The sequence below is a fragment of the Cebidichthys violaceus genome, unplaced genomic scaffold (genome assembly GCF_023349555.1).
Source record: "Cebidichthys violaceus isolate CVI_PGR_0920_01 unplaced genomic scaffold, fCebVio1.0.p SCAF_5, whole genome shotgun sequence".
In the NCBI taxonomy this organism is placed as follows: Eukaryota; Metazoa; Chordata; class Actinopteri; order Perciformes; family Stichaeidae; genus Cebidichthys; species Cebidichthys violaceus.
The window spans coordinates 10,083,960-10,104,004 of record NW_027176705.1 but is presented as its reverse complement, the minus strand read 5'-3'; the positions used below and the strand labels follow the sequence as shown (position 1 = coordinate 10,104,004).

The 20,045-nt window shown below is 41.3% G+C and overlaps 1 protein-coding gene across 3 annotated transcripts in view; it reads right to left on the bottom strand.

The window, feature by feature from the left end:
• LOC137887812 (uncharacterized) overlaps nucleotides 1-20,045 on the bottom strand; it is a 121,857-nt gene that overhangs the window by 27,260 nt on the left and 74,552 nt on the right. For all 3 annotated transcript variants that reach the window (XM_068731030.1, XM_068731031.1, XM_068731032.1), the window contains 2 exons: nucleotides 16,756-16,900; nucleotides 10,272-10,442 (listed from right to left, as the gene is read on the bottom strand). In XM_068731030.1, the coding sequence (XP_068587131.1) occupies nucleotides 10,272-10,442; nucleotides 16,756-16,900 (316 nt within the window). The remainder of the gene's footprint in view (nucleotides 1-10,271; nucleotides 10,443-16,755; nucleotides 16,901-20,045) is intronic.

The following is a 20,045-nucleotide window of genomic DNA, read 5'->3' as shown; positions in this document are numbered from 1 at the left end:
CCCCTTTAGTAAGAATACAATACCCTATGCACAGACAGGGATTAATAATTGAGAATGTGTCAAATGGAATTGGAAATGAAATGACTTGGATCAAACGTTAATTAAGAAACACCTTGCACAAATATATTCTTTTAGATTGTGCCTGCTCATTTGACAGCAAGGGGGGTTCACATCACCTGACTGAGCGAGTCAACTGCAGCCTAAAACAAATCTGCTCTCGACATGAGCAAGAAAGTGGTCTTTCAGTCTTTGTTTTTGTCTCGATCAGAAAGCAACGGCTACTTGAGGATGTACTTAAAAGCAGTGCTTGAAGTGTGCGAGTACTCAAACTTAGCAGTACCGGCACTTCTACATTTCACTCATACGGTGACTTTTTTTCTTGCACACTGGCACTTCTCAAAAGCTGCCGCTACTCTTTTCTGCCCTCTCCATATTAGCTTCTCAGGGCAATTCATAGTTTGGTGGCTGTAATTTATTGATACAATGTACACATCCTTTTTGTGAAATACTTTGTGAGAAATTATAATGAAACATTATTCAACATATTTCTGAATCAGCTCTTTTGATTTAGAGAATACAATTTGACAGAGTAAACATTTCCACAAGAATTAAATGTTCAGACAAAGGCTGTGATAAGTGTAGCATAAATAATAAAATAGGTATTTAACTACCGCACTTCGAGGCATTATGTAGCCTATAGTAAACATAATGATCCAAAAGGATGTGAAATAGCATAGTTTTAGATCAAAAGCTTTCACATTTTAGGGGGGGGAGGACCCTCGAACCAAATTTCTCCTAACAGGCTATACTTTACTACAGAATGTAACAATGATTTGCTGATACTGGCCAATACACATGCCAACACTGCTAACAAATGTTACTTTTTCTCAGTGAATTACTAAATACAAAGCTAAAGAGTGGCTCAGTGCTCAGAGCTCAGTGGCAGAGCTACAGAAATCAATCTGTATTATCATATTTAAAACTCGGGAATATGTTTATCTTCTATTATAACTGATTAAAAGACATTCAAAAGTGAAATGCAACATACAGCGATGCAGATGTGCCACTTATAATGACGCTGGAGTCAAGCGAGTGGACGGAAATTATACAAATAAATAAATAAGCTCTAACAAACAGGAAAATCATCCCACCAGAGCAATTATGGATCTAATCAGAGGTTTCTGCGTGAAGGTACAGCTCTCCTATCTCGCTCCCATTTGCATCATAACACAGTGTGCAATATTAATTTCCGAGTTTACTGCTTATTGGAAGTGCAAAGTATGAAAAGCCATTAAGGCCCCAAATAGGAAAGCAATTTGCTGTCACATGGATTCGGCTCTATTAAAAAGAAAAATCTTGTTAACCATTTGGAATTAGAGTCATTTGGCAAATGGCATTCTGCCGCACTCCAGTAAAATAAGTAATTATGCTTCTCTTCCTTCTATCCCTCTCTTTCTTTCATTTGCACAGGCGAAGTGGGGAGTGGTGGATGGGGAGAGCGACTGGATGCAAAGGTAATTAAAGTTGTTGGCTATCTGTTTGGTTAATGTGGGGATCAGGCCAGCTGAGAGCTTTGGAGGCGAAAGCAAGATGAGAAACACATCCATTTTTCTGTCTGTCTAGCAGCCCCCAGGCTAACTCTGATCTGGTCCATACATCACCTATTCCAGCCCCACAATCTACAAACCAAACAGAGAACTATCCATATGGAAAAACTCAAACTGACTATTCCTCTGAGCTTATCTCAGTTTCATTCAGGTTCCAACTGAGTAAAATCTCATTAGCACTTCTCAGTTTAAATTAAACCATCTCTGCAGGCCCTGATGTCTTCACAGAATACATACCATGTACTTTGATGTGTACTTTCATGGCATTCATCACGTCACTAAGTTTGTCACCCCCTCCCTCACTTCTTGTTGTTTACCAGTTAAGAAAAACATGTATGCCTCGAATGTGATCCTATAAATAAAAATAGTGGACACACATTCTGCTTTAAAGTGTGTGTATATATATATATATATATATATATATATATATATATATATATATATATATATATATATAAATAAAGGGACAGCTCCGAACCTGTTCCCATCCCATTCCTATGCCAACCAGACTCATTCTTGCTATGAATCTTTAGTTTAGCAGTATTTTCCGAATAGTGTCATGACCTCTTAATCATCATTATCCCGGCTCCCCTCACTCCACCAGAGGATTGAAAGCCCCCCAAAAAGTGTGATTTATGGGGTGGCATGTATGGCCTCTAAGGTGTTTTATGGTTGGACCTGCAGGGCCTATTTAGGAAGCACTGCGTGCTCCGTCCTGACCACAGGTATTGATCGTCAGGAATGGCCATGGCGTGGCTGACTAGTTTAAGCCCTGCATGTGCCCTCACAGGGAGATGAAAATGAGGCCTCTGTGTGTAATGATCTGTGTATGAGCAGGGAGAGGAGGCCACAGAGACAGAGAGGAGAAGAAATTAAATCATTCCTTTGCTCTTTCAGGAGAGGCACTGCAGCCAGCCATGCTTGGCTGCTTAATGTGGGATCTGTTTTTGAGAGGAAAATTAAAAAGAGAGAGAGTGAGAGTGAGCGTGAGAGCGAAAGCGGGGGGAAAGAGAGATAAATGGCTGGATGTGGAGGCGGTAAATGAGAGCATCCTGATGCAGAGAGCTGTGTGCGGATGTCCCTAATGGGGTAGGCTGATGTGAGCTGTCTGGTAGCTGACCACCACGGTTACTTCGCCTTCCTGCCTACCCCACACCAGGCCCTTCCAGCGCTGAGACGCTTCATGCTAATTGGCAGAAAACGATGGTGCATAACAAGTACAGAAGAGACATTGGTCTAATTTTGAGAAGGGGTGAAACGATGGATAAAATGCTTCTCGTCATGTGGGGCAATTTCTTGTCCTTGAGGCGCAGACTGCGGCTTTCTTTCCCTCCTCTAGAGAGCCTCGAGTCAAGACACACAGGGACAAAGACTGTGTGAGCAGCCGGAATGTGAATCCACACAAGCTTAAAGACAAAAAGCAAGTATCAACACCTGCAATCCACTTACTCAGGTTGGTCAGTCAGCAAACAGCCAGACTATGAACGCTGTACGACATTTTTACTTAACTGTGAAATTATTAGTTACCAAAAAGAACAAAAAACATGGCTCATTCAATTCCACTGTGAATACAACTTTTATTCATGGGCCGAAATTTGTGAGTAGTCTACAAGATGTGCGAATTGGACAATCATGTGGTGTCAAAATCACTGGAAGAATGGGCGTAGTTCAAGAATAGAGTGACACTTCCTCTACAGCAGTTGAATGAACGAGCTTAAATAGAAGTGATGGTGGGTGTGAAGATGCCAATCACTGAGAACAACTGACATCTTCTTGTATTGTTTTTGCTGGAGAAAGTCAAATAAGGCAGAGACATCCTCTGCAACACATCACAAAACAGACTGTTCCAAAAGAACTGAAAATGGTAATTTACCTCAAAAGAACCATTTCCTTTGACACATGTGAAATGCTAAAACTATCTTGGAGTAATGTAAAGACATGGCATAGGACCTTTTGCATGACCTCATCCTCAAAGCCTCTCACTTCCACCCCACAGGGGTGAGTGCATGTTCATTTCACCTCACCGGCCTCATTAACGTAGCCCTCTGCCATCATTAAGACGTTTGCAGCTAAATTAATTGAAAGACAGATTAAAAATAAATTAAGAAAAATGCGTTGCAGAATGCCTGCGTGCGCTTCATAAATCACCGAGGCAAAGCCAGGAGCTGGCTCCACATAATTAACTGCAGACTATTTATTTTATCCTGACGGTATAAATTAGAATTCAGACGCACAGATTATATTAGGGCTGTCTGCCATGCGGAACTGCTGAGGGGTGTGCAGAATATTTTAAGGATACAAAGAGGAGAACAGAGAGAGAGAGAGAGAGAGAGAGAGGGGGGGGGGACGGGGGACGGAGGGAGAGAGAGAGAGATAGTATGTAGAAAGGCAAATAATATGTAAATGCATACAAAGCAGAGATAACATTTGTGTCCCATGGAGAAAGTATTTACTCAAGCAGTGCATAAAGAAACAATAGACAAAGCAATTAACAGCAACAATCAAGTGCATGATTAAAAGAAACAACAAATGCCTGATTAAATGAACTGTGCCAATTGGTCCATCGACTCCTCGACGGTGAGAGCAGGATACCGGTTCAACTGCAGGTTAAACCGGCGTTGTTTCTATACACTAGGCCTGAGAGCAGTAATAGAGCTGGTGACATAACACTGCCCAGGAAATCTCCCCTTATTCTCTCCTGCCGCACTCCACTTTCCTGCTGTATCACAACCTGGCCACTTCACATGCAAATGCAGACTAGACCTCAGACACCCCCCACAGACACATTTATCACTCTCAGTCTCTCTCTTGCTGTCTGTGCATCTCTCTCTCTGTGTGCTACAGTCAGCGCTGGCCACACACTGCCTCCTCGTGGGCACAGTGCCCAGGCTGGCACCGAGCCAGACCTGCTCTGCCACACTGGACTGGCAAAACGCTCCTTCTCTCTCTCCACACTCCAGATTCCCTGCACATCCTTTCATCAGAATGCCTGTGGCCCTCTCCTCCTCCTTTCTCTCTCTTTATTCTGCACCACAGCTGAGATCCGCACTTTGAAAGTATGCCCTGCAACCAGCCAGAGAAAAATAATGCTATCATGACTACTGCCGGGGAACAAATAAAGCACTCACACATTTGAATGCTTGGTTATTATGCAATCACACTGAAGGCAAAACCGAGTTATCTATAAACAATGTTACATCAAGGCGCTGTACCAGGTATCAGGTGCATAGTACGGGAGCATGAACAAGCACTGTAAGCCCCGAGATGTATTCAATTTTGTACATTTCCATGAATCAACACAAAAAAGAAGGAATTTGAGCCTCCTTGTTGGCAGTCGTTACACTGACAGATATGACAATACAATATGGGACTGCCAGCAGACTCAAAGTTGTTCTTCATAGAAGATATATTATGATATGATCTGCATTGAAACCCACAGCCAGTCTCTATATATAGAAGCTGCACTATACTACAGAATACAAACAAAACCACCACAGTAAATATTTTAAATTAGAATGTCAAAATGATTAAGTAGTCTATATAAAAGATATTTGTACACTGTCATCCAGTATACTGTATAGTAATACACAAGCATAATACAGACGAACATCGAAAACAATGCACATCTACAAAGTTGGGTGTAAATTGGCAAGTGTCTTTTCATTTCGCAATGTACTGAAGTAGTGCATTAAATTAGTCTTTCATAGCAAGACAGCTGAAAACTCAAATAATCACTGACACTCACACACACTGGATCATATTTTACATCATCTCTGCAGTAGACTCCCTGATTTTGTTATAGTTGTCGCCTCCAAATTTCCTGTTCCTGTTTCCTGCTCACTGTGGATGTTTTTCAACTCATCCACAGTGAGCTGGGTGGAAATTCTAGGATTTATGGCAGCAGTGGGCACAATAGCAAAATCAGGTAGTGTATCTTGAAGTTAAAAAAAAAAAAGATTGTTGGTTATGCAACTCTGTGTCCTACAATGCCAGCTTCACAGAGGTAATCTTGTACACCGTGCTGCTCCTAGAACAGAATCCATTTAAATCGTACTGTTTCACAGGGGTTACTACTATGATGACTACAATGTCAATTCCAGCCGTGTGTGTGTGTTTGTGTGTGTGTGTGTGTGTGTGTGTGTGTGTGTTGTGTATTTGCGTTTGGACTCCCATCATGCCTGTGTTTTTGCAGGACTACCGGTGGTCAGTATGGAGAAGCAGACAGAAGGTGTTGAACAACTTGTGTTGTTGATGTCTGTATGTCTGGCTTTGTGTGTGGTGGTTTGGGGTAATTTAAGCACAAAGAATAGCCCAAATGTGTTGCCCTGTCCGATCACCTGATCACCTGTCAACATTGCTATCCCTGCAAAACTGAATCAAAACATTTTTTGTTTGTAATGCAGCAATTGCCACATACAGAAACAAAACTGTACCCAACTGGTATTAGCCAGGCTTATACCACAAAATACCAAGCAGGTTTTTCACAGTCATAGCACGAAAAACAACCAGTCTGCCTCAGATGTATAATTTTGTTTCCCCGGTGAGTAAAAAGCCTTGGAGGCGAGTGCATACGCAGCAGTCATGTTTGTTAAGATACATGGCTAGAACCGGCCTTTTTTCTCAAGCACCGGAAAAAACAGTAAATCACCAGCAAAGAAAATAAATATATACTTATTACATTCTGCACACTGCATATATTCACCTCCTTAACATATGGCACAGGCACAGTGCAAATGTGCAGCGCCTGCACACGGGCAAAACATGCCATGAAAAATGACAGCAGGGAGGGGTAACTGCGGACCTGGAATATAATGGCGCGGTGGAGCAGAGGAGAAATAATCATACCTAGTGCTGGGGGATGAGGGGAGGTGGGAGGAGCAAGAGGACGATGAGTCTGTGCCCTGTAGCAGGGAAATGGAGCTCCACTGCTCTGCTGCTGGCTGCCTGATTCCCCAATAACATTGCACAAGAGCTCCCTTCAGCAAGGGGCAACAGCAGGCAGCATCTGTACACGAGAAATACATTCCCCTGACACTCCACAGCCACAGGAGACGCACACAGATGCTGCAATATTAGACCAAGCACATTATAGTAGACGATGAAATGCTAGTTATAATCAAAAACCCACCAAAAAAAACTATTTGTGAAATAGAAAGGAAATGATCACACAAATTCCAGCAATGACACTGATGTACCAGCTGGCTTCCATCCTTCACAGAATTCTGATTAGAGCTAAAATCAGCCTGCAGTTCCCTCAGTGGCCATTGGGTGTCTCTCTTTCACTTCGCATGGCTGAGGCTCTCTCCCTCACCAAGTGGAGCTCCTCTGCTCCTGAACTCCCATCTACACATAATATATACACCATCATTTGAAAATGGCAGCTTTTTGAAAATTCACCTTGATTATCAGACATTAAAAGTGACTTCTCCAGAGCTGAGTGTCTGGCTAGGGGGATGGCTGCAGACAGCAGAACAATGCAGCAGGCTTGATATTAATGCCTGGCTGGGGTGTGCAGGGAGGAGAGAGGAGCCAGCCCTTTGTTCTCTCCTACAGCCAATTATTTTTTACGTGTGCCTCTTTTCACAACAACAAGAGAGAATTTAATTTTAATGCACTCTGGAAAAAAAGAAGAAGAAAAAAACATCTACAGTATTCTTTAACAGAGATGGGGACTAGCATCAGCGGTTAAGTATATATGCATCTCTGTATGAGGCACAGACAGATGACAGGGGCAACAAGAATGACATCAACACAAACACACCCAACAGCATGAATCCTCTCATGCAAAATGCTAAAACACATACTGTCTCACTCCCAAACTAAAGCAGAACTGCACACAGCCCTACCTTTCTGAAAGAAAGACCAACATGAGAAGAGAGACACCAAAATAAAACCACGGTTATTTCATTCTACAGCATTGTGGTGCAGTGGTGGGGTGCACATTAACATGTGCATACCCAAGACACGGTGATAAGAAAGAACACTGTAAAAATAGCAAGGATTCCAGATCAAATGGCATAAAAAATAAAAACCCAAGATTGCTGTTGGTAGGTATGTGGCCAAATATTTTTCTAATTGGAAGGGCACTTTATCTTGCTGTCAGAGAAGCAGTAAAAAGCGGTGCTGTTCCCAGAAGGAGAGGAGCACAGCTTGCTGGCCTTTTATTAGTGCTGGAGCTCTGATATATGCGTCTGGTCGAGGCTTTCATCAAGAACCTGCACCATAAACACACACAAAGAACTGCTGCAAACACGCCACACTGAAAACCATTGTTAAACAATTCATCTACTCTCTACAAATGCAATCAGCATACAGTCAACAGAAAATTACTGCCAAAAAAGTTTTCTACAACAAGCTGATGATACCAACAGTAACTGGGGGCATTTTTAGGTTTACAGGTTAACACGATGATCATCAATTGGAACACTATAATAACACATTAAGAAGCATTCAAATCCAGAAACAACAGCAGTGCACACAGCACATAACTGCCTCAGTACAAGCAGGCAGTGTAAAATGGTATTGTAGCAACCTGGCAGTGTAAAACGATTAAGTCACTAGAGAATAAGAAAGCACAAAAAACAGCATGCACACACAACCACTGCAGCACAAACTCTTACATATGCAGTTCATGCAAAGCCAGTTTCTGCACACAGAGGCACTCCAAACTGACTCATGCAGACAGACACACAGGCACAGACAAAGGCAGTGAGACTGAGGGACGCATGCGCGTACAAACACAAATATTCACACACACCCACACTCACCACACACAGGCTAAATTCAATTTCGGTCCTTGGGCAGACAACTAAACTGCCTGTGTGTGGGACCTACTCTGCAGCACAGCAGAACCAATTCTCTGACGATGGTGAAATTAAAGGGCAGAATCCAGCCCGTTTATGGTGCTCACTCTCTTCTCCTCTCAATCAATTGTTTTATTAGCAATCATTTGGTGCTAAAAGTCATGTTCTTGGGAGGTGGCTGGCATGATGACAGCAGCCGCTGGACAGATAACACCACTTCGGCACATACCACTCCCACTTATTTACACCTGGAGCTGCGGGTCTGCTTGAAGCTCAAATTAACTACAAGATAAGCATGTTGAGAAGGGGGCATGCTTACCTAAACCTTCTGCTCCATGCTTTTATAAAACTGAATGTACAAGTAAGCACATGACTGAGTGCTAAGAAGCAGCTGACAAAACGGAACATGTTTACCAGTTTGTAAAAAAGCCCAGCAAATCAGAGGGTGTGTGCTACTGGCTGAATAAATATAAAAAAAAAATTGTGATCCTACAAAGGGAATAATAATGTGAACAAAATGCAATAATAACCTGAGACTTTATGGATCTAGTATGGAGCCCTACCTTGTAAAATCACTATTTTAATTCTGTTGGCTGAGGTCTGAGCAGTCAGGAGCTCTGTACCTGCTGATTGAGGCAGCCATCTTGGACAACTCTGCATGAAGCAGCAGGAAAGCTTAGCAACGAGTAAGATTTCCAGTGTCTTACTTTTACAATGTTCTATATTCTTAACGCTTTTCATTGCACATTGTACTGGTATGACTGTTTATATGAAAAATATATTTTGAATTTAGAAAGTCAGTACATACTTTATATTTAAATGGGTAAATGAAAATGTGGTATGAAAGGAAAAGACACAAACAGATAGGGAAAAACATGTTGGTGAATGTTTCTGCTGTAAATATGTTGACATACCTGCATACGTGTGAACATTCACATGCATGTGCTGGCCCGGCTCGATCTGTCTGTATATTGTATCTCTGAGGCATCTCTTTCTACCTGTCTACCCTCCAACCCCCACCCTGCTCTGCTCTCCTCTGGTGTCTGGAAACAGTAATCTGTTCCTGAGCCAGCGCTGCTGGGATTAGGCAGTGACTGGAGATAGGATATATGCGTCATTAAAGCAGAGAGCACAGTGTTGCAGAAGGAGAGAGACAATGTCAACAAAGGTGACACAGAGACAGAGGAGACAAATACCAGAAATCCACATATGCCCACACATACATACAGGCATACATGCACATATGCATGAATAACAATTTGAAAAATGCCTGCATAAAACGCATGTCTGCCTGTGCCAACACAAACACATAAAATCCTCTCTTTTCTCACATACAATTTCGTAATCATCCAGCGAATAAGAACAATGTAGTGTTGCTGTAATGGAAGTCTGAGAGACATGCAATGCATTAAAGCTAAGGCACCAATGCAAGACAATAAATATACTGTACACTATGTAGACAGATAGTAATAACTCTGAATACTTTGTGAAGATAAGTTGGTGCAGGTGCTTGTTCACAATACTGGAGACATACCTTTCTTTCCCTATGCAATTTATCGATGAAGCCATATCATTACTTTAACAGTCAACACATTGCAGGTAAATAGTAATTATATTCTAATAATTATATATTTCCAGGCATTCATTTCAGTTACCTACATACACTATTTCACTTTGAGTAACTGACTGACATGACAGCTATAATAAATCTCACTATCATATTTAGGTTATTATTATAAGTTGTAGTTCTTATTGTAACATGCAGCAGTATTTTATCAGTCTGAGAGTTTTCTTTGATTTTCTTAATTCATAAATCCTTGCATTACTTTTTCATTATGGTCTTAGAAGCAACAATCATTACCTGTGTCTCTCTGTAGGTGGGCCTACATGGTATCTGGACAAGCAGTGGTTGTCTCCCCTAGCTCCATGTGTCCTGCTTTCCTGGCACTGTATAACCGAGGTAGGCCTCCAGGTGTTTACAGCTGTGCCCCATCTGGGCGCTCTCTGCAGCCAATCTGCCCCATGCCGCCATCTGCAAAGAGCATTTTTTTGTCATTACTGCTACACCTGAAGGATAGACACAAACAAGCATACATGCTTAAAGGAATAGTTTGACATTCTGGGAAATATGCTTGTTCGCTTTCTTGCTGACAGTTATATGAGAAGATTGAAACCACTCTGTCCATTACATATGAAGCTAAAGATGGTTAGCTTATCTATGCTTAAAGACTGTAAATGGGCGATACAGCTATCCTGGCTCTGTCAAAATGGCAAACATTGCCGAGCAGCAGCTCCAGAGCTCACTAATTAACCCCGTAAACTGTGTTTGTTTAACTCTAGTAAAAACCAACAAGTAAAAACAACAAGCGCTGGATCTTGGCCGGATGTAGTGACTTTCTGGAAGTTCCTTACTCAAAATCCCTATAACTATTCCTTTAAATACAAATGTACAAAACACACAGATGATCATCTCCCAACAAAGAAATAGGTGTTAGAGTATTGTCTTCTTCTCATACTCCTGAGAGCGATACCAGTGGTGAGCGAACATCCATCTCCAGTTCAGGAAATCCACAGAAATATGTTCAGCCATATTCTTAGCATTATACAGTACATTCATGTACTGTATAATGCCCTCGCCCAGATCTATGTTTAACTAACTATCCATCATGTATTGTCTCAAGACTTGCCAGTAAGCAATGGTTCTTCATCCAGATTAAGGGATACACTTCCTCAAAGGGAATTAAAAACTAGAAAACTCATGAGACACATATCAGCATAGATAAAGCCACAAGCACACAGTACATGGCCAAAGTATGTGGTGAAAACATTACACTCATTTATGATTTTTAAATATCTCATTACAAAACCAGGGACATTAATATGGCATTGCCCTGGTCCTTTCCTTTATGATGACATAATGTACAACTGACAGAGACAAATCTAGCAGGCCAGGAACTAAAGAAACTGACCAACGAAGTTAAATAAAGCACTGAGTGCTTTAGTATGGCTAATTTTGGTGCATTCTGCTGTTTGTCGATAGAGATCGTATGGCTGTTTGCTTGATTTTCTGAACCTTAAGTGGTAGCAATGGCTGAGGCCACAAAGGGTTTTCACAAAATACATATATGGTGTGCATGAGGGGTTTCAATCACACTTAGAAGTCCGCAATGGTTCTCCAACATTTTAAAGTATTCAGGCACAGAGCCCATGGTCAGTCGTGACTTCATTAAGTTTTCAAGTGAATATCTGACCAGCACAGTCTACAACCTCCTCATGTACAGGCTGGTTGCTGAACCTCTGTGTTGTTGAGTGGCCTTCATAGATGAAATCAATTTATTTTTTCAAAACCTTTGCTATTTAGCAATATTGAGGGTGAAATTCCAGAGTAAACTTGCATTAGCTAGCTAAGCTGTAATTAAATATTTCAGTTTGCAGTTCACAGTCTAGTCTAAGTTTCTTTTCATTTTATTTTAGTAATCTACAGTTCTTACCATTGCTAATGATTATTTACACTAACAACAAAAACAGTTTCTGACTAATTTTGCCAACACTGCCCGTAGTTCTGTTCCCAATTTAAAGCAGCATTTCTTCAGCTGACACAGGTGGAGCCAGAGGGCCCATTCTCCTGAATGCCAGATGGCGAACAAACAAAATGTAGTGTAAAATAGCAATAAAACAAAAAGCTTTACCGCCAAGATGCCATAAAACAACCTTAACAATGGCCACAAGGAATTGTAATTAACTGTAAACTCATATCTATTTTTCATGGACTACTTAATTGCCTTTAAACAAGCCCTGTAAAAACAGAAGTCAAGTATCTATTCATTAAATTTAAACAAAGGTTGAATATCCTGTAAACAATTTGATTTGGCTGGCAAAATATATGTTGAAATTTAGATTTTTGTTAATAGTGCTTTTATCAATTAAATACTTGTGACAGTCATGCCTGAAAAGCTCCCAGTGCGCTCAGCTAGCACCTAGTTACAGAAATTCACGTGAGTTACAGAAATTGACGGAGAAGCCCAGGATATCCCTGCATGTTTTAGGATATAAAACTCTCTTCGAGTGCGCCCGGGCGCACAGTAGTGTGCTGTGCCAACACTCAGAAAACTGCTGTGGTGCTGCACCATTAGAAAAATTGGGCTTTAGAGCATGCTGCCGTTGTCAATCTGTGTTGAAACGTGCTTCACTGTAGCGATATGTTAGGGCTAGAATGAGTCTTAGGGCATAGCATCTTCAGAGATATTTGGGCTATACATTTTAACTGCTGATGGGGCCAAATTGTTATCTACCAACGTTTATAGGTAGGTTAACACACGAGGCAAAGGACATGACTTGGGATCTGAGCCTCTCTCTACACACCAGCGCTACAAAGTGGACCATCTACATGCGTAACATGCTGTAGTAGAAGAGACTCTAGCCGCTCTTGCCACCACAATGACCGTTAGATTAACTTCCTGAATGCGCACTGAGAGACGAGGGATCAGCAAAACTGTGTGAAATGCGCAAAGGAGAGCTCTGTGCCACGGCAAATGAGAGAATGCATCCACTCCTAGTGAAGGTTGGTCTTGTGTGTTCATGGAGGACCACAGTGCACATTGTGCATTCTCTCGTGAGGCAAACAAATCCACCTTCGGCTTCCCAAACCTGTCCCACAGTGAGTGGAAACTCAGTCCCACACTCATTCAGGTGTCCCCCCTGTGACCCATGGACCCCCGCAACACATTTAGTCTGCAGTGCAGTGCTGTACCCCAGGTGTACAATGCTCTGATGGAGAGTAGGTGTTTGTGAGACCACAGCAAAAGGCCCCTGGCTATTTTTTAGCAGCCAGGCCGAGCTCTCGCCGTCCTGGTGGCTGATGTATACTGCAGCTGTTATGTATTTTTATTTAATTTTTTTAAACAGAGGAACAAAGTGTCCAGCACTTTCAGCACCGTGGACAGCTCCAAACAGTTTATAAGGAGGAATGGGAGATTCCCACCTTCCACTTTTCAAGTCCCAAGTTAGGTCATCTAAGTAGAACAAATCCCTGATCCTACTCCTGCGTAATGACCACTGTTTTCCATAGACTGCATAGCATAGCAGTGACAACTGTGGATTAACAAAGTTCAAGAATTAGAAGAAATCTGACTTTTAAGGACCTTAACATAAAAGAGCGGATGCATTATGTTGGATGACGGTCCCCTTTCAGGCGTGATTGCTTTTTTGTTTACCAAAGTATGTACATAGAGTTTGTGTAGCCCTGCAAATGTGAATGTAGGTTGAGCATGTCTGTGGACGTGTGTCAGGTAAGAATGTAGCTAGGCTGACACGTTGCTTTTTATTAGTGCTTCATTCTCTGCCTCCTTCTTTAACTGCAGCTGAGGAAGACGATGAAGATGATGGATGGCACACATTACAATCCAAATTATACATTTACAAAACTTTCGTCCAAGTCTTTGACTTTTGACATGTTAATCGTCCACTGTATGTTACTAAAAGAATTTAGTCTTTCAAGTACAAGTACATTTTATACAATCTGATTTGAAAACAATTGTACACTCAATTCTTATTCACACTACAAATGATAATACTGTAACTGTTAAACTAGCAATTAAATATTCAAATTACATTCCAGGCTCCAGTTGATCACATGCCAATGTAGTTCTGGTCTGAACAGTTGATGATGAGAAATGTGTCTTTTGCTGTCTAGTGTTGGCCTGTAATAGCATGTTATAGCCCAGGGTTCTTCAAAAAAAAATGAACGAGGTCCAGTTAGAGATAATTTCCTCATGCAAAGGTCCAGAACATCACAATAATGTGAAGCGTGCGCTATGATTTAGTCCCATATATACTGAAGTTGCCTAGTAGCTGTATTAACGTCTGTATGTAGTCAGCAACTGATTATAATATAATAATAAGAACTATAATAATACAATAATAATAATATCTAAACAATATTTATTGTCAGATTTCAAATTGAACTGGATGAATTATGAATAATACATACTATAATAATAAATACATGGTTTTCTCTCATTTCAAGTAAAATAAGGGCTGGATAAAAAAACAATACATAACAGAATGCTTTTGAAAAATGTTTATCTTAAAATAAAATACTTTAGTTTAGAAAAATGAATTTCACTGAATTGTCCTGCAGCTTTAAATTCAATTCATTCAGGGTGAAGTGATGTCAACCAAGAAAACCATTATATTATTCTCATCTTCTAAAAAGAGAAATTTGTCTGCAGGGCCTTTATCTGTGGTGATTGAAACCACTTGTTTCAGCTCCATTCTCCTCTCTGTTTACAGCATTGTTGGGCAGTGAATTAATGTGTTAGGATTCTGATCATATTGGACTCTTGGATGTGAGAGGGTGCATTTGCTCAAAATACTTGTCCTTTGTCTCGTAGTGGCGCTTCTTCGCTCTTTTTATAATCGCCACAGTCTCCTAGCATATGAGACATACTGGTTTTGAACTGACCGTGTGAAGAATGAAGATATGAAAGTCTGTCCATTATGGATTAAAGGCTCTGGTCTCGCCGTCCACGTTCCTTTTTTTGGAGAACGTCTTGTGAAATAACTTATCTAACTCACGTATTTCTCCTGCTGGGTCTCTGTCCTGGGTGTGTAAATCTCACTGGAGTTGCGATGCTAATCGGAATACACATATTTGATTAGCTGAATAGCATTACGTGAGATGATGTACAACACATGTAATTGGTTGGTGTGTTTCCTGGGTCACTAATCGAGTGCCGTAAAGGCTAGAAAAGCTGCGCTGGTTAAAAAAAGAAGCGCTCTGTCAAAATTCAATAACTCTCAAAATCTATCGGTTGTAGGCTCAGGATCCAGATACAACGGCGTCTGGGTCCGCCTATTAGTGACCCCTGTAGCCCAATGAAGCTAAGGATACATGTTTTATATCAATCAAAACAGGCTTTAGGAACACCATTTTTTGAAAGTATCACAACCAAAATTTTCATAAGCTATTGTAATTTTGATAATTGCAGTTTACTCCTGTAGAAAAAAAAGAAACTTCCAGCCTATTGGAGCAGGCCACAGTGGCCTATGTAGCTACAGAATTGGCCACAGCCACTGTCATTAGGTTGAACATAGGCTACAAGTGCACTTCATCAACGACTGATTTACAGTACTGACAAACAAGCTGCCACTGAGCAGAATAGTTTGGCACATACTCAATTTGACAAGAAACATTTGCATGGAAGCATTTAACTGGACTAGCACAGACCGTCTACCTAGCATATGTTTGTGAGCGATTGGCCACAAATTACAAATAAAATACTGAAAAACTTGAATGCCACAGCAGAATTTTACGGACTCAACGATTGATATTCAAAAGAAGAAAAATAAATGGGATATTTAACTTTGTACTCACTGTACAAAACCAAAAAGACCTCTGAGGATGTTCTTTAAATGTTTTATGGATATTTTGTTTTTTGGTGCTGCAGAGTCACAGTAAATAATTATCTCACTGGTATTAATGCTTCAGTACAGCAGACAGACCATACCATAATAGTGAATTGTAAATCACATGAGCTGGATGGGGATGGAGATGATGAGTTAAAGGTAACCCTTTGGAGTTCTGATTATAAATAAATTACTGGTGATCGTTACAGCCAATGACATCTGGTGGAACAGTAGGCAGACAGAAAAAATAGGCATAAATTCACAGAGTAGGGAAGGCATCACTGAGAATGTTCCAGGCAACAACACTGAGAGACACCTCAGGCTCTGACTGAACAACACAAACCAAGTCTGCCCAGAGGCTTGGCAACAGGTGACACAGACACCATCAATCATCACAGTCAGTGATTCAGATTGGTTAGTGTTATTTTCTCGAGGGAAGGTGGCAAGCAGCATTTCTTCTTTGAATATATGTCGGAAACAACAGTCATCAATCGTCAGAATCCTGGGTTTGTCTCGCCTGTCAATGTGACCAAGTGCCTGTTTGCCATACAGAACATGTTTGTCTGGTGACTCAGTGGACATACATCCCTGCCCATCTGTCTATGAGGTACACCTTTTTCCTTTCTGTGCAACATTTGTGTACATGCATCACAAATGGAAGTAAATGCCATAAAGTTAGCATTTTTCATCACCTGACCATTAGTTCTTAATATACATATATACATTTTAACTGTGACTCTACATGCTGCATTATTCTAGATCAGATGGCGCCAGCACGTCTACATTTAATTAATACGAAACAACGCAGGGATGGAAATATTTCAAAATTGGTGTTCAAATTGCTATTCTGCTCAAAATGCGTCGAAGGAATGGGCGCATGAAGCATGATGAGTCTGGGGCCTGCTGGGAAACCCCAGGCCTGGCAGGGAGCACTATACCTGACTCTGGAGCTCCTGGGCCTGCTGAGTCTGGCTCTGAAGCTGCTTTTGGTGTTGCTGCATGCGACTCTGTTCCTCCGGAGATCCAGACGGCTCTCCTGCAGTTCAGGCAGCGACTGAGAGATCCTTGCTCCTGGATGTCCAGCTATTGAACCACAAAAGGAGGCAGGGCAGCGAGAGGAGGAGAAAAATCAATCCAGTACACAGAGCCTATCCTCTCTGCGCAGCCAACCTGCTCAGTCTGAGGCTGAGACTAAGATGCACCATGGTTCCCCATCCTCAAGAGCAGATACTCAGAAATAAAGCCGGCCAAAATCCTGTCCGTCAATGGCAGGCCTCATATCTACCTTCATCTGCTAATTCTATATCAGGGGGACTGCTGAAGTTAAAGCTGATTTTTCTTGAAACCAAAGTCATAACTTATTTGAAACAAATGTTTAGACAGTGAAATCACAAACAATACACTTATTGTAATGGCTAGAATGCAGTCTTTATTGAAAGAGAAAAAAACTGTTGATAGGTAACTATGTAGATTATAACATTCAACAAGGAACTAATTAAAATGCATATCTAGAAACATTCTTTTCTAAATCTAAAGACTGTCAGGTTCCGGTAGAATTTCATAGTTCTTGTCAATAAATATTACAAATAAGTCACTTTAAAAAAAAATCTAATTACAATTATAAGAACAGGTTATCAATGAACAGAAATTTAAAAACTAAAAGTGACAAATCTGCTATTCAAATACAACAGAACATGTGCTAAACTACAAAAGTTAACTATTAATGTTTTATAGAAAAATACAGGTAATACTGAAGTAGTGCAGCAGTGGAATACACAGTGATGTAACTATATTGAGCAAACGGAGAGATAAACCGTTTTTGCAAAGCTGAAAACAAACAGTTGCCAGCCCAGTACGCGAGCCAACAATAATAAGCAGGCCACTAATTAATACTACCTCGCCGTGCTAAATCACAATAAGGGGAAGGGATGGAGGGGGAGAGAGAGAGCGAGAGAGAGAGAGAGGGAGCCAAAGCCGGTGAGAGAGAGAGGAAGAGGAGGGAGCTTTGGCAAAAGGAAAGGAGGACAGTAAGAGGAAGACAAACAGACCTAGCTCCTGGTTCACTTGGACAGAGGCTTTAATCCAGTGTGCCTGATGCAATGTCGTCGTTACAGAAGGAATTATAACCAGACAAGATGGAGACCCAGACAGGAACCAGAACAAACCATTATTTAACCATCGGCATACAGGCTGGCAAATACTCCATGAAATCAACAAAAAATTAGTAAAAAAGACAGTTATTTCCATTCTTGCTCTGTTCAAGGCGCTGTGTCATCTCCGTGTCCGTTTTTGATTCTCGGAATAAGTCAAACAAAAGAGGCTGGCGGTTATTCCTGAATTAAAAATACAGATTATGCAGAAATCCATTTCACGGAATCGCTTAAAACGTGTCTCATCCGTTAGCACTCTCTTTCTGTATGCGATCCACACCGATAACCCTGGTCTTGCTTTCTTTCCCTCACAATCGCTCCCTCTCTCTCTATTCTCCCCTCCTAAACTGATCAATACTTCATTTAAATCATGACATTAGCACACTACTACTGGAAAAGAGGGCGAGAACAAATACAAATGAGCTTCTTATGTTACACAATATCTGATATTTAATGTCCGAGGATTGTAAGATTTCTTCAAAATAAATGTGCAAGACAAAGACAGAAATATATATGCAACTGTGCAGGGGCTGTACTGCTGTTTTGTTTTGAGCTCCTGAGCCTCACACTGATCAATACAGATTTAAATCCAGGCTGCAGAGAGCTATCATAATATCTCATCTCATCAGAAAAAGGCAAACATGCTTTCCCAATTATCATCTCAAATTACTAGTGCCGAGGGAACAACAGTTGGATGCTGATAGAAGCATATTTCATATTTATTCAGCAGAATTTTTACTTTAGCACCTGAGCGCATAATTGCCTAATATATATGCACACTCACACTTTTATCTATTCACATAATTCACAATGAGCACAATCAATACTGGCCTCTCCATACTCTGCTCCACGCACATAAAGTGCGTCTGCATAGAATAAGCCGTTCAGAAAACCCCAAACCACACCAGCTAATTTCCTGGCGCTCATTGAAATTGAGAGCGAGAGTAACTGGCTAATCTTCCTGTTCGTCATTAAACCCGGATATTTACCTGAGAAGCCTGAGAATCAAGGGCCTGGTGAGGGAGCAACACATCTCGTTGGAATATCTGGATAGTCTCATCCCGCTGAGATAACTGAGGAGACGCCGATCAGGTCAGGTTTTCTCCATTCCGAACATGGGTGAACAGAGGCGAGGATAGGAGAAAAGAGAGAAGAGAGAGGGGCAGACCGTGAGCCCAACACTGGGCGGGAAGTGGTGGAAATAGAGCCGAAGTCGATCACTCGGGGGAACATGCACTTACATATAGCCTGGCGCCAATGTCAACCAATGAGCAATTAGGCAGACAAGACTTAAGTTATTGATCGGGGGTTCAGGCTCTTTTCTCAGGGCTAACTAGCCTGCCTGAGGTTGTGTGATGGCTGCTACAGCTGTGGACTGCAAGTCAAGGAAAGGCAGTACAACAGGAAGTGGGAGGAAGGGCAGGGCAGGTCTTCCTCTCCTCAGGCCTTGAGCTCTTGTGTTGGGCACTGGACATTATCATTTAGGCTGCTATTGATTGCCATAGGCTAAATAAACCTTCATATCAAGCAGTCACTCACAAAAAGAAAAGCACATGTAGAGTGCAAACATCCAATCTAATATATTATGGAAAGTAAACAATCTTGGAAAAGCATCACTGACAATATATGAGTTTTCAAATAAATTGTTTTTGTTATGTAATACCTAAAGTGCCAAAAATTTTAAATTAAGTTTACAATATAAAAGGTGCAAGATTCAAGATTGGGAACATTTTGATTGCTTTTCAGCTGCTCTCATCATGTCGATGGCAAGCCGGCGGCTTATAGCTAACAGCGCTAACAGCGCTAACAGAACAAAGTAAAGCCAAAGTGCTGACAGAGCTAGCAGTGTTTATCTGACGGGGAGCTGAAGGGTGGGCGCTACACCTCTGCTACAATGCCATCGGTTGGGATGGCAGTGCAGAGAGCAGTGCAGAGCAGCGACCAGCTAGCCAGTGGGGGGATAACATGCACAGAGAGAGAGAGAGAGAGAGACTTCATCTCTCAGGTAAACATTACTCCACTATATCCGTTACATAGCAAATACTTGTTTGATCCTATATTTAATAATACAATTGTAA